Genomic DNA, 14,331 nt, shown 5'->3' on the forward strand with positions numbered 1-14,331 from the left:
TTCTTCACAAGTGGCTCAGGCAATTCTATCACCTTTCCAGGGTCTGGGGGCTGTTTCTCTCCTTGGTGGTGGCTGTGTGTGCCTGGGCCACTAGCCAAGCTGGGATGGGCAGGTGCCAGGCACAGCACCAAAGCTGTAGCATGGGCACATCTCCCAGGGAAGCCCCAGAGGAAAGTGTCCTTTCCTCCCATCATTCCAGAGAAGAGTGGGACTGATCTGGGGGAGAACAAGGGGCAATGGCAGCAGATATGACAGAGAACCTTTGGGAAACTGATTCCATGCACCAGGAGGGGATGGCCACAGGTCTGTAAACAGACCAGCCTTGGCTGGACTTGTACAGGGTAGTGAGCTTATGGCAGGTAACTGAGAGGAGGCATTTGCCTTTCTGATGCCTTGTGAAGCGTCTCAGTGGCACAGCAGCTGTTCCAGGTTGTCCCAGTTGTGTTTCTCTCCACAGGGTGCTGATGTCCTCCAAGTACTCAGAGGGTGTCACTGGCCGGGTGGAGTTCAACGAGGACGGGGACAGGAAGTTTGCCAACTACAGCATCATGAACCTGCAGAATCGGAAACTGGTCCAGGTTGGGATTTACAACGGCAGCAATGTACGTGCAGGCCTGGACTGGGGAAACAGGGCTTGGGCACTGGGGTGTCCACCTTGGCCTCATGTCCATCTGCTTCCTTCGGGATCCATCAGGTCCTGACCAACGACAGGAAGATCATCTGGCCAGGGGGGGAAACTGAGAAACCTCAAGGCTATCAGATGTCAACCAAGTTGAAGGTAAGAGCAAATGGCATTAGGGGCAGGGCTTCTCACTCTCTGCATGCCAGGCAGTGACTTCATCTCCCTCCCACCTCTATGGCTGCTCTGCAGCTGGCAGCAGCAGTTGCAGGGCCAGGAGAGGATATGGGAGAGAAACAGAAGGTATGACAGGATGTTCAGAGCACAGCTCTCAGCTGGAGTCAATCTAGCTAGGGTGGCAGGCATCCTTGGCTTTGGAAAGAGACAGGTGGGAAGTGGAAATGAGACAGCACGGAAAGGGTGGAGGGACAAGGTGTTGACCATTTCTCATGGGAGCCAGAGGACACCTGTCACAGATTTGAGAGAAACACAAGGATGGGCTCTGTTGGCCAAGGCATGGTTCAGCTCTGCTGCACAGTGCAGAGAGCAGGTGGAAACAGATCCAAAAGATTAAACCCTCTTGTGGAGGGTGGATAGACTGGTGGCTGCGAGGCTGAACTCAGGAGGTCCCAGGGGAGCTGATGGCCAGAAGCTGGAGGTAGCACTGGCATCAGGTCCTTCCAGTCTTGCTTTGCTTCTCATGCTGTTCTTTTAAGTGTTGCTCAGCAGCCCCTTCAGTGGCTGGATCCCACTTCAGTGGCTGGATCCTGGCCAGGCTGATTTTACCACGATGGCCATTCATTTGTCCTGCTGTTCATTTGTCCAGCAGGTGAAATCCCATTCCCACTGGCAGTGAGCCCTTGTTCCCACGAGGTGCTGTGGGTATGTTGTGATTGCTGTTTTTCTGAAAGGTCCAGGGCAGGGCTGGAACACCTGCATTCTCTTGGGGCAGTGTGACAGGATCTAGAGCCCCTTTCCAGGCACTGGGCCTGGCTGTGTGGTGTCTCCCATCAGTCTCCTGGTAGGGAAAGAGATTTTGAGGCTCAGCTGAAAGTACCACATGAAGGAAGACACTCCTCACCTTGGGTTGTAAGGAAAGAAAATGTTCTTGGTGTTCTTCTTGGCAATGCTGTGTTAACAGTTGGATTCTGTGATCTTAAAGGTATTTTCCAGCCTAGAGGATTCTCTGATTCCCTGTGCCAAAGCCAGGTGCTGCTGCTGGGCTGAGATGACAGCTGGGGAGGGCACCACAGCTCCTGTGGAGAGGGCAGCCCAGCTCCCAGCATGGGAATGGAGCTCTGGAGGGAAACACAGACCAGAGGGTGTTTGTGCTTCACCTCACAGATTGTGACCATCCACCAAGAGCCTTTTGTGTATGTGAAGCCCACTCAGGCAGATGGGACGTGCAGGGAGGAATTCACCATCAATGGAGATCCTGTCAAAAAGGTCTTCTGCACTGGACCCAATGAGACCATCCCAGGTAACTCGGTCTGGTGGGGACTTCCACTCCAAGAAGAGGTCCCAGGGAGGGTTCTCAGTCACACAGGAGGCCCAGAGCGGTGACAGCACAGCTGGCCCCCAGCAGCCCCCCAGCAGCTCAGCCTCACAGCAGTGCTGTGCAGGAGTTGGGCCCTGGCACCCAGGGGCTTGAGCCCAGCAGATTCTTTCCCACTGTCTCTCTTCTGGATGGGCTCCAGGGCTGCTTTGAGGGATTGCATCCCAAGTTTCTGTGTCCTGACATGTTCCAATTCTCTCTGCCTTGATGTCCAGCAGCAGCAAGGGCCCCAAGGCACATTAGCATGTGCTTCACTGCAACAGCACCTGTTTCAAACTGTCCCAGAAACCTGTGTCAGGATCAGGAGTGGATCCTGCTGTGGGGTGGGAGCTGCTCAGCAATGCCAGGCTTGCCCAAATCCACCTGAAGGGCATCCCCTTGGCTCCTCACACCTTCCTGTGCACAGTTTCCCTCCAGAGCTGTGTCCTGGGCTGTGTTCAGCCTGCTGGGCTCATGCAGAACTCCTCCAGCACATGCACCGAGCCCACTCCTTGCCCTGCAGTGGGTGGGTAGCACCCCCTCCCAGCCCACCTGGCTGGGACATGGCAAAGGAACGGGACCCCTTTGTCCCCAGCCTGCCAACACCCACGGGTGACAGAGGCAGTGACACAGGGTGGTCAGGCAGATGGCCCTGAAGGATAACGTGGTTGCATCCCACATGGAGGCTGCTCTCCCTGGGGACAGGCACGGAGCCTGTGTGGGCTCCCTGGCCAAGGGCTGTCCCCTCATCCCTGTCCTGTCCCTCCCCAGGCCGTCCCACCGTGGCCCTGTGCTGCTACGGCTTCTGCATCGACCTGCTCATCCGCCTGGCAGGGGTGATGAACTTCACCTATGAGGTTCACCTGGTGGCTGATGGTAAATTTGGTACCCAAGAGCGGGTGAGTTTGGGCAGCCTGTGATCTCTCTTTGCCTGTATCGTGTGTTGAAACACCCCCACGCCCTTCTCCTGAGCAGGGTGGGGTGGAAGGGCAGAGCAGGATCCCTAAAACGTGCAGGGTCCTGGCTGGTGGGGGATGTGTGTCGGGGCAGGAGTCTGACCCAGCCTCGGTTTCCTGGCAGGTGAACAACAGCAACAAGAAGGAGTGGAACGGGATGATGGGGGAGCTGCTGAGCGGCCAAGCAGACATGATCGTGGCTCCCCTCACCATCAACAACGAGCGGGCTCAGTACATTGAGTTCTCCAAGCCCTTCAAGTACCAGGGCCTCACCATCCTCGTGAAGAAGGTATGGTGTGGCTGGGATGTTTTGTAGAACACAGGAGGTGCTCATTCATTCCCAGATTGCACCGTGCCCAGTGCAGCCCCTGCAGGCTCCTGTCTGCACCAGCCTGGCCCTTCCTGGGCAGCAGGAGCTTGGGGCAGGGCAGGGCCCCTGTGGATCCCTCCAGGCAGGCAGGGTGCAGCCCTAGGGGGTGCCAGCGCTGTTCCCCTCTCTCCTGTGTGCAGGAAATCCCCCGCAGCACCCTGGACTCGTTCATGCAGCCCTTCCAGAGCACGCTCTGGCTGCTGGTGGGGCTGTCTGTGCACGTGGTGGCAGTGATGCTGTACCTCTTAGACCGATTCAGGTGAGTGCACTTGGGGCCACTCGAGATCTGGAGGGGACAGGGAGGTGCTCCTGGGAACCGGGTCCCTTGCTTGGGCACAGTCTTGCAGCCTTTTGGGGGCTCTCACAGGGACCTGACCCAGCTGCTCTGCCCCATAGCCCTGGCCTGAGGCTCCTGGCCCCTCTGGCTGCCAAAGCTAAAGGATCTGGATATGTGGGGATGTGGGAACACACCTGTCAGACCAGGTGCTGTGCAGATTCCTGACCAAGGGGACCGTCAGCTGCTGGGCTCTGAGAGGATTTCCTCTCATCCTTCCTTGGCCCTGTGGCAGCTCCTCTGAGGGCAAGAGAACCTGTCCCTGCCTGAGCCCTGTGCCCAGAGGCTTTGATGGCTGGTCTGCAGGGAGCCCTCTGTGATCAGCTTGAGCTGACCAGGGTCAGATAATCTTTCTGCTCTGGGGAGAGTGTGATGGGAGTGTAGCAGTGTGAGGCAGACAGGGCTGCAGGTCAGCACGGGGATGTGCCAGGCACTGGGACAGAGCAGGAAGAGCTGCTTGGGACAAGGTCTGTAGGAATGAGTGACACAGGGCAGCACCAGGACACCTGGAGCACACTGGGGAGCCCTGGGAATCAGGGTGAGGGGAATGAGAAGGGTTCTTCATCTTGTTTTCCAGCCCATTTGGCCGGTTCAAAGTAAACAGTGAGGAGGAGGAGGAAGATGCCTTGACTCTCTCCTCAGCCATGTGGTTCTCCTGGGGAGTCCTGCTGAACTCTGGCATTGGAGAAGGTGAGCCACAGCTCCCAGGGGAGCTGCTCTGCCCTGCAGCCCAGCCTCTGAGCTTGCCAAGCCCTTGTGGTGCCGCTCTGATCTCTCCTCTCCCCCTGCAGGTGCTCCCCGGAGTTTCTCTGCCCGTATCCTTGGCATGGTGTGGGCTGGCTTTGCTATGATCATTGTGGCTTCATACACTGCCAACCTGGCAGCCTTCCTGGTGTTAGACCGACCTGAGGAGAGGATCACAGGCATTAACGACCCCCGGGTAACGACCCCCGCTTGCTTTCCCCTTCCCTGGGGTGTATAACACGGCTTGTGGTCCCAGAGCCGTGATCACCACGGCTGTGATCTGTGCTGGGGCAGGGGGAGCAGACCCAGGGAGCTCTGCCTGGGTTGCTGTGATGAGTGTGAGTCCCTGCTCTGGGTGGGAATGGACACAGGTAGGCAGGGATCAGCAGGAAAACAGCCTGTCCACAAACAGCCTGTCTGCAGTCAAACTGCCCGTTCCTGGAGAGCCTCCTCTAACCAGCGAGGAAACTATTCATTATGGATGAGTTAGAACTAATGAAATCGTCCCTGCGGTGCAGTCAATACTCCCCACATGCCTCAAATCCATTTCCTGCTCTGGCAAGGACATAGCCACAGCTCATCAGCCCAGGAATGCAGGGACATGCCCTGCAGCAGCACTGCCCCACAGCATCCCAGGGCACTGCCCCACAGCATCCCACAGCATCCCAGGGCACTGCCCCACAGCATCCCACAGCATCCCATGGCACTGCCCCACAGCATCCCATGGCACTGCCCCACAGCATCCCACAGCATCCCATGGCACTGCCCCACAGCATCCCATGGCACTGCCCCACAGCATCCCAGGGCACTGCCCCACAGCATCCCACAGCATCCCAGGGCACTGCCCCACAGCATCCCAGGGCACTGCCCCACAGCATCCCACAGCATCCCAGGGCACTGCCCCACAGCATCCCATGGCACTGCCCCACAGCATCCCATGGCACTGCCCCACAGCATCCCAGGGCACTGCCCCACAGCATCCCAGGGCACTGCCCCACAGCATCCCACAGCATCCCAGGGCACTGACCCACAGCATCCCAGGGCACTGCCCCACAGCATCCCAGGGCACTGCCAGTCCCACGGCAGCCACAGGCCTCCTGCAGCCTCAGTGCCACCGTGCCCCTGCCCCAGAGCATCCCCTGCCCCAGCGCCACGCTCCCAGGGCATTCACTGCCCCACAGCATCCTCGGAGGAGATCAAGGTCTTCTCTAGGGAACAGGTCCCTGGAGGAGACGGGGAATTAGGAAACAGCTTTGGAGTGAGAAAGTTTTGCTGGTGAAGGACAGCAAAAATAAGAGCCCTACCCTTGCCTTTCAGCTGCGCAACCCCTCGGATAAATTCATCTACGCCACGGTGAAGCAGAGCTCCGTGGACATCTACTTCCGACGGCAGGTGGAGCTGAGCACCATGTACAGGCACATGGAGAAGCACAACTACGAGAGCGCTGCCGAGGCCATCCAGGCAGTGAGGGACAAGTGAGTCGGGCCAGCACCGTGCCTGGGAAGGGCTTCAGGGAGCTGCAGGGGCTGGAGAAAGCCGGGCTAAGCTGGAGGGAGCTGCAGCTAAAGCACGGCTTAGTGGGACCGCCCAGCTGGGGCTGGGGAGGATCTGCCCGGTCCTGGTGCATCCCAGGTCTCTGGGTGGGAGCACAAGGTCTGCAGGGGGGATGGCACAGTGAGAGCCCGGGCCATGGCCCCTCTTTCTGGCCCCTTTTCTTCTCTCGGTGCAAGGCTGGGTGGCTTCAGTGTTTAAACAGAGCTGGGAGCGCCCTCGCTGCTCCCACGGAGGTGCAGACAAGCTGGGCTGCCCAGCCTGACCCTTCCATCCTCCCTCCGTGTCCAGCAAGCTCCACGCCTTCATCTGGGATTCGGCAGTGCTGGAGTTTGAGGCCTCCCAGAAGTGTGACCTGGTGACGACGGGGGAGCTCTTCTTCCGCTCCGGCTTCGGGATCGGGATGCGCAAGGACAGCCCCTGGAAGCAGAACGTCTCCCTGGCCATCCTCAAGTCCGTACTCTCCTCTTGGCACGGGGCTTGCCCCCAATCCTGCATGTGTTGGCACACGAGTAGCCTCGTGCCAGGCACTGCCAGCCACCCTCCAGAGCTCTGCAGGGACAGGGACACTGGGGCTGCCCTCCCATCCTGACAGAGGGGCACTGAGTGACCGGGGTGGGCACCAGCTCTGGCTCTCAGGGCTGGGCAAGCAGCAGGCAACAGGAGGGAGGGCAGAGCAGGGCAGGGAGCAGAGTGGTGGTGTAGGCAAAGCTGGCAGAGAGCAGCAGGGGCCATCCAGCACAGATGAGCAGGGTGTGGGTGCTGCCATCTCCCCACTCCTCCCTCAGGACTCAGCCTATCCAACAAGCATTGCACTGCCCTGGCTTGGTCACCCAGGGCTTTTTTCTTTCAACTCTGGCTGCTCCTGTTACACAGGGGTACATCAGGACCCCCTCTGAGTCCAAGGCTTTTACAGCAGCACTAACCTGCAGTGTGGGGTGTCACAAGTCAGACTGATGTTATGGGTGAAGAGGGATTTCCTTGTGTTACTTTGGAAATGCCTCACCCATTGCAGAGAAATGTCACAGTGAAGGAACAGGCAGCTGGAAAGCAGCAAGTGAGGGGAGGGAGCCCTGGGGAGATTCCTTTTAGAAGAGACATGGTCAGGAACCAGCAGGGTCCTGCCCAAGATGCGGAGGTGAATGGGCTGAGAGAGAGTGGGCAGGATGTGGAAGGTGGGCAGGAGCCAGGGTGATGTAGGGAGCCATGGACCCTGTCTGTGGGATGGTCTTAACACGGTGATGGGTGGCAGCAGGACAGATGGGATTTGGGACAGCCACATGAGAAGCCTGAAGAGGCCTCGGTGTCCTCCTTGGAGAGGATGGGGAAGCCCAGGGCTACAGGTGGCCCAGGAAGGTGCTGGGGGAATACCAGGAAGAAGAGGGAGGAAGATGCTGGGGTGTTCCAACCCTCAGTGTGCAGTGCAGGGAGCTGCCAGGCAGCAGTGCCCTGACCAGAGGGTGCTGGGGGTCACCAGAAAGGACTGGGCTCCATCACTGCCTGGGCTCCAGGTGGCCCTGGCAGGTGGAGGAGCCATGCAGGAGGGAAGTGGGAGATGTGGTTCATGTCCACTCCCTGCAGCCTTCTCCAAGAGCTCTCGGAGCACTGCCAGCTCCATCCTTCCTTGGGAACACACCTTCCCATGGCTTACATGTGGCTCTTTTGGCAGCAAGCGCTGCCCCAGAGCAGCACTCACAGCCAGCATGTTCCTGTGCTGCTAGGCTGCAGGCAAGCACAGAGTGCCAGGATGGAGGGCACAGAGGCACAGAGTGTGCCCCAGCTGCCTTTGTCCCCAGTGACTGCCCTGTCCTGTCTCCTTGTGCTTCCAGGTCCCATGAGAACGGCTTCATGGAGGATTTGGACAAGACTTGGGTGAGGTATCAAGAGTGTGATTCCCGTAGCAATGCCCCAGCAACACTCACCTTTGAAAATATGGCAGGTTTGTTCTGCAAACCTCTTTCTCCCCCTTGGCTGGGTAGCCCGCTTTTACTCAACACATTCTCCTCTCTGGGGCTTTCCTCTCAGGCCAAATTCCTGCTGCTTCTGGGTTTGTGCTTTCCTAGTGCTGGGAGGCTGCTGAGGTGGGCTCCATTCCCACCTTGTTCAGAGCAGTTCCACAAAGCTTCCCCCACCTTCCCTGGGTTCCCTTCTTGCCAGTGGGGTCACTGTGGTGTGAGCAAGGCTGTGGTGTGAGCAAGGCTGTGGTGTGAGCAAGGCTCCCCTCCTCTGGCCAAACTGCAGCTGGCAGTGCAATCAGAGCTGGCACCAGTGCAGAGAGGAGAGCAGCACTTCGAGGGAGAACCCTGCTGCAGGAGGGGCACCCCCCAGTCCTGAGGAGCCCTGGGCAGGGCCAGGACAAGGATAATTGACACAGGGGGGTTTTCCTCTTGCAAAGACTGTGAGAAGCCCAGGACAGGCTGTCCCTTTGCACTGAGGTGGTGCTGCTGGTCCTACAGCAAACAATGCAGTGCTGAGGGATGAGGCTGGCACTGCTGTCTGGGTTACAGGCAATGGAGAAAGGGGCATTCTGCTCCATCTCCTCAGACACCACTTCAGAAATGTCATCCCCGAGGGTTGCAGCATCCAAGGACAGCACAGAGCTCTGTGCATGGCTGTGCTTCCTGGCGAGCCAAACTGGAGCACCAGGGTTGGGTTCTGGTGCAAACAGCCCCACAGTCCTGGGGAAGGGGGGTCTGCCCTGGGGCTGGCCGTGTCTGTCGCCAGCATCACTGCAGCTCAGTGCCCCCAGAGCTGGCACTGACATCCCTCAGGTGCCCAGGCTGTGTTCCCCTCCCAGTGCTCCAGGACTGCGGGGAGATGGTGGGGGGACCCCGGGTTGGCAGATGCTCCCATCACTGAGCATGATGCAGAGGAAATGAGGGGTCATGTTGCAATTTCCACTGCCCTCTGTAACTTTCCTGCTTATTTCAGGTGTGTTTATGCTGGTGGCTGGAGGTATTGTTGCCGGGATATTTTTAATATTCATAGAGATAGCTTACAAAAGGCATAAGGATGCGCGGAGGAAGCAGATGCAGCTGGCGTTCGCGGCCGTTAATGTGTGGAGGAAAAACCTGCAGGTAGGACAAACCGTTTTTAGAGCAAATCTCCACCAGGTGCGTTTTCCATTCCTTCACCAAATCAGTGAATGCAGAGCTGTGGATTAGCATGGGGCCCTCTGTCCCCCACCCCCAGTAGCTCCAGCTGGGCATTACTGGTGTCAAGCTGTAGGGTGGTGTCCCCGTCTTTTCCCCGGGAGCTGCCCCTGCCCGACTCTGTCTCTCCCAGCAAAGCTCCAACAGGGCAGAGGCCTGGCCCAGAACAGCCCCAGTGGAGCTGGGGATGGGGATTTGCTCTGGTGGGGGCCAGGTGCCAGAGCCACACCTTGCCCTGGCTGGGCAGGCAGTGCCAGCACGGCTCCTTGGCAGGTTCTGCTCTGCTGCCCGGCTCTGGCCGTGCTCTCCAGCAGATGGGAGGGTCAACCTGCTGCCACTGCCCATCCCTGCCCGGTGCTCAGGTGGAGGAATGCTCCAGGGATGGCTTCCATTTCCTCCCCTCCCCTGCCTGCTCCACAGCAGCACGGTAGCCCTTGCCGTACCCAGGACCGACTCCAAAATGAGGTGGTGCGTGCTCTTGTCCTTTGGAGACAAGGACATTTCCCCACGCAGGAGCCAGCAGTGCCAGTCCCTGTCAGTGCCGTGGCTCCCTTGGTCTCCTCTCGTGGGGCTGTTGCTCTCCCAGGCTTCTCCTGCTCCTGGAACATCTCTGTGCCGCTCGGGCAGGGATGCGCAGGAGGGTCAGAGGTGCTTGGCAGTGACATTGAGCCATGGGCACATCTGTGGGCCACCAGCCTCACACTTTCCTTCCCTGCTGCTTTTGGGGCCGAGCCCCACGGTGCCCCTGACCCCAGTGTAGGGCAGCTGGAGGCTCTGTGTGGTTTTTCCCTCGGGGAAGCACAGCGGCGTTCAAAGAGCAAGAGCTCCTTTAGGTGACTAAAGGACACTGCTGCTGGGAGCAGAGCCAGTGGAGCAAAGAGAGAGGAGGAGGCTCGGGGACCTCGGGGAGCCCGGCCGGGGCCCCAGGGAGCAGCGCTGGCCGGGGCTGCGGGGGGGCTGCCCGGGTGGCCCGAGAGCAGCGAGGGGAGCAGGAGGCCGGGCTGCTGTATCCTGAGAGCTCGCTGGGTTCAGTTCACCGGAAAGAGTCTCGGAAAAGCCATTTCTCAATTTTTTTTCTCCTTTTTTTTCCTTTTTTTTCCTTTGCTTCCAAAAAGCAGCAGCACCGAGGGGGTTAAGGCTGCTGGGACAGAGCACACTAGTCGCACTGCCATTTTTCACTTGCCAACCTTCTAGAAAATACTGCACTGGGTCCTTGGGCAGAGTCTGTGGGACTGTGAGCAAAGCATGCTGCCCTGTGGGGGTAAACAGCCTCATGGTAAAGAGCCGTTTGACATTGTAAGACTTTTCCACAGGAGGAAACGTCAGAGCACTAGTATCTGGTACATTGCTAGAAGGTAGGCAAGTGGAAAGATTTATTTGTTAAAACGAACAAACAAAAATAATGGTTTTTGGGATCACAGTTTTGCCATGGCTATTTCCTGAGATGCCATGGAAGAAAAAGACATTTCATTCCATTCATCTTGCTTTCCTTTCCGTTTGTGCATGTCCGCAAAAGAGAGAACTGAGAAGGAGGAGCAAATGTATCCCCGAGCATGCTCTACGCACCAGCGGGATACATTTTGGTTACCCCCGTGCGGTAGCAGAGCCAGACCTGGTCACTCCGTCCCCCGTCGGAAAGGTCACACTCATTGGCACCAAAGCAATTGGGGAGGACTCGTTGCCAGCGCCCGGCGCCGAGCGCGGCCGGGCCCCCCGGCCCGCGGCCCCCGCACCATGGCGGCTGGTGCTCCCAGCCTGCGCCAACCAGGTCCGACTCGCTAACTCCAACGCCTACATCTTTCAGTTCTGTTTCTCTTTGAGTTCATCCCGACCCGACGACATCATGGCACTAACGCTTTGCTTCCTCCCTTTCTTTTCCTTTGTATTTTTAATTTCAATTTTCTTTTTCTTCCAGTTTCCTTTTTGTTTTTTAGCCTGTTTTACTTTGGAAAACAAACCAAACCACCACCAACAACCACGTTCGGCTTTGCACAACTGCATCATTTGAATTTTTGAACACATTTTTTTTTTTACAGAATATTCATACAATGACTTCTCTTTCAATGCAGTCCTCTCTCTCTCTTGTGGCGCTAGGATTCAGCCTCAGAAAAGGCCCTGAGCACTTTTTTTTTTAAGTGGTAGGTGCAGCATCTCACGTCTGCGTCCAGCCAGGCTAGCGGTGGAAGCGAGGGGCAGGGCGCCAGGCAGAGCATCCCCAGGAAGCGAGGTCAGCTGTGCCGGCCTGGCTGCAGACACCAGGAGAGCAGGGCTCCTTCCCAGAGGGGTTCCCAGCGCTCCAGAGGCGAGGCTGGTCCCCGTAGCTGTAGCAGTGTGGTGGCTGTGCCGTAGCTGTGGGTCACGGAGGCCCTTGGAGGACTGGGAGTGGCAGAACACCTCCAGTAGCTTTCTCACCCAAATGAAGGCCATGACATGGGGCAGTATTCAAATAGATTTAGAGTTTCCAACAACACACTAGAGATCTAATTACTTATACATATTCATTTTAGGATAGAAAAAGTGGTAGAGCAGAACCTGACCCTAAAAAGAAAGCCACTTTTAGGTCCATCACCTCCACCCTGGCCTCCAGCTTCAAGAGACGTAGGTCCTCCAAGGATACGGTAAGAGGAAGAAGAACAATTCTGCCCTCTCTCTTTCTCTCTCTTTCTCTCTTCTGCCATCCCATCGACTGCCACACACCCATCCCGAAGCTGCCAGTGTACATGCATAGCTCATGTTCGTCACCAGTCAGTCAGTCAGTCAGTGAGTCAGTCATCCCGTGTACCTGAAAGGATGCTGGGATCCTGGAGGGCAGGCAGGAGGTGGCTTGGAGTCCTGTGATGAGTTGGGAGATGCAACCGAGTTTTTGTTTTGTTTTTTTGTTTTCTTTTTGCCTGGATGATTTCTGATGTTCCTCTCTGTGCTTCGCTCACCTTACCGGTGCTGACCTCTTGAAACTGATGACATTTTTTCTTTTTCTTTTTTTATTTTTATTTTTCTGTTCCTAAGTGTTCCTGTACCTGTTTGTCATTGTATGCCTAAAAACAATCACCCCGATTTAATTTGGGCACCGTGTCACCTCACCAAGAGCCATGCGTGTCACACTCTCTACATGTGATTTTTGTTTGTGACAATTAGCATTCGGAATAGTCCTCGCACAGGAGTGACAGCTGTCTCTGGTTATCGTCAGCAGTAATGCAGCTCTAGAAAAGAGATGAAAAGGCTCCAAAGAGGAGGTTGTTAAAGACCCAGCCTTGGTTCAAACTCGTGTTTTCCGCTGCTCTCACATAACCAGAGAAAATTTCCAAATTGCTGCCTCTAAATCCAGCTGTTTCCAAAATGTGCAAACGTGTCTGCTCGTGCTGGAGCTTCAGACACTTCAGCGTCAGGTTGGGCTGTTGGTCTGTCGGACTGAGCCGTGTCCCTCTGCATGTCGCCGTCTGTTGTATGACACTCTGCACTGTGGCTACTCTGTTGTCTCGTGTGGCAGCGCCCGCTGCGTTCTGCTGCCCGACCTCCTGGCGCGACGGGCTGGCCAAAATCCCCTCCCCGGGGCGACCGGCGGGTTTGTGCCTGGGGTTCCTCACGCCAGGTCCCCGCCAGGCTGCCCGAGGCGCAGCGGGGACGGGGGGACGGTGGCAGCGGGGGGAGATGTGGCCCCCGTGGCGGGGTGGCCCGTCCCCAGCCGCAGGCTTGGGCGCCTCGGGGACAGCATGTGGTATGGCAGGGGGTCTCGGGGCCACGGCTGTGTGTGAGGAATGGAGGAGGCTGCCTTTGACACCAGCGCAGGCTCCATACCAAGAAGCTCCTGGAGCACCCCTGGAACGCGGCCCTGGGGACAGCTGAGCCCTCGGCCGGGCTCGACTGCCACCATCTCACACAAAGTGCTCCTCTCACTGTCACCTCGAAGGCTGGAAGTCATGGGGGGAACAGCCACACTCATCCTCTGTGTCCCACGGGGAAGACGGGCATCCCTGTCACCTCCTGTGCTCCCTGGGGGGCACCTTGTCCCAGAAATGGCCCCATGCCTGGGCTCCCCTCTCCCCACTGCTGCACCCCTGAGCAGCTCTGCAGGGAGGTCACAGGGCTCGGTGTCTTTGTGGCCTGAGCCGTGACCGGGGCAGAGGAGACAGAGATGGGCTGGGTGGTGCAGGGAGTGGTGCAAGAGTGAGGAGGAGGAGGAGGGACAAGTGGAATGCACAGAAAACAGAGGGGAGAAAAATTGGCAGAAAGATCTTCATGTGCTGAGTGGAGCCCCATGTTCTGTTGTGTTTGAGCCACTCCACAATTAGGAAACCAAGGGGTCCTGTCCTGGGACAGCAGCATCAGGATGGTGCCCTGAGCACCTGGGGGAACCAGTGCCACCGGTAAGCAGAGGAGAGGGGGAGAATCCAGGAGAAATGGGGCAGAAATATAATACCTCCCATATTGCTCCTTCTTGATCCGGCTCCATGGTGTGGCATCCATCCTACACCAACCAGCCCACCGCCCTCTCTGCCCCATGCCAGGAGCACCCCAGAGCCCTGAGCTGAGCAGGTCCAGGGCCCACCTGCACCATGGATGGGCAATGGAGCTCTTCCCTCCCCTTGCCACACACACTGGGGTCCAGCACAACACAGGGCTCCCCATGCTTGGGTCCCAGTCACGCTCTTCCTGGCACATTGTCCATGGGCAAATTGTGGAGAGAGATGACCCCACTGATCCCAGAAGATGGTCCATTATTCCCCACTGCTCAGAAGCCTGTCACAGTGCTCTGCCTGCCGTGGGCTGCCATGGCCAGGGTCCCAGGACACATTCCCCAGGGAAATGGGCTAGCTGGGTGAAGAACAGGCCAATGGGGTGAACATCCAAGCCAACGTGGCCAAGCTGGAGGCTAGCAGCTATTGCAGGAGGTCCGTGGTGGAGCGAGCTTTGTGGTGATGTTGGGCAGACCTGCTGGCTGCTCTGTGGGGTGAGCAGCCAGCAGCAGCGGGGTGCTGCCACCAGCTCATGTCACAGCCTGTGCTGGGTGACCTCCACTTCCGTGCAGCAGCCCCGGCTCAGAGACCCCAACGCCCTCCTGCTGGAAGGCCCC

General features: G+C 57.8%; 1 protein-coding gene across 4 annotated transcripts in view; it reads left to right on the forward strand.

Moving 5' to 3' along the window:
• The window catches only part of GRIN1 (glutamate ionotropic receptor NMDA type subunit 1), a 39,166-nt gene that overhangs the window by 19,973 nt on the left and 4,862 nt on the right, over positions 1 to 14,331 (forward strand). For 2 of the 4 annotated variants that reach the window (XM_058853905.1, XM_058853904.1), the window contains exons 8-20: positions 458 to 602; positions 695 to 778; positions 1,964 to 2,099; positions 2,925 to 3,052; positions 3,234 to 3,398; positions 3,620 to 3,738; positions 4,391 to 4,503; positions 4,605 to 4,753; positions 5,875 to 6,032; positions 6,400 to 6,561; positions 7,938 to 8,047; positions 9,040 to 9,185; positions 11,768 to 11,878. In XM_058853905.1, coding sequence (XP_058709888.1) covers positions 458 to 602; positions 695 to 778; positions 1,964 to 2,099; positions 2,925 to 3,052; positions 3,234 to 3,398; positions 3,620 to 3,738; positions 4,391 to 4,503; positions 4,605 to 4,753; positions 5,875 to 6,032; positions 6,400 to 6,561; positions 7,938 to 8,047; positions 9,040 to 9,185; positions 11,768 to 11,878 — 1,726 coding nt within the window. Of the gene's footprint in view, positions 1 to 457; positions 603 to 694; positions 779 to 1,963; positions 2,100 to 2,924; positions 3,053 to 3,233; positions 3,399 to 3,619; positions 3,739 to 4,390; positions 4,504 to 4,604; positions 4,754 to 5,874; positions 6,033 to 6,399; positions 6,562 to 7,937; positions 8,048 to 9,039; positions 9,186 to 10,776; positions 11,029 to 11,767; positions 11,879 to 14,331 lie in introns of all 4 variants that reach the window. The other 2 variants (XM_058853903.1, XM_058853906.1) reach the window with 2 other exon arrangements.

Source organism: Poecile atricapillus, chromosome 20 (assembly GCF_030490865.1).
Source record: "Poecile atricapillus isolate bPoeAtr1 chromosome 20, bPoeAtr1.hap1, whole genome shotgun sequence".
NCBI classification, from domain to species: Eukaryota; Metazoa; Chordata; class Aves; order Passeriformes; family Paridae; genus Poecile; species Poecile atricapillus.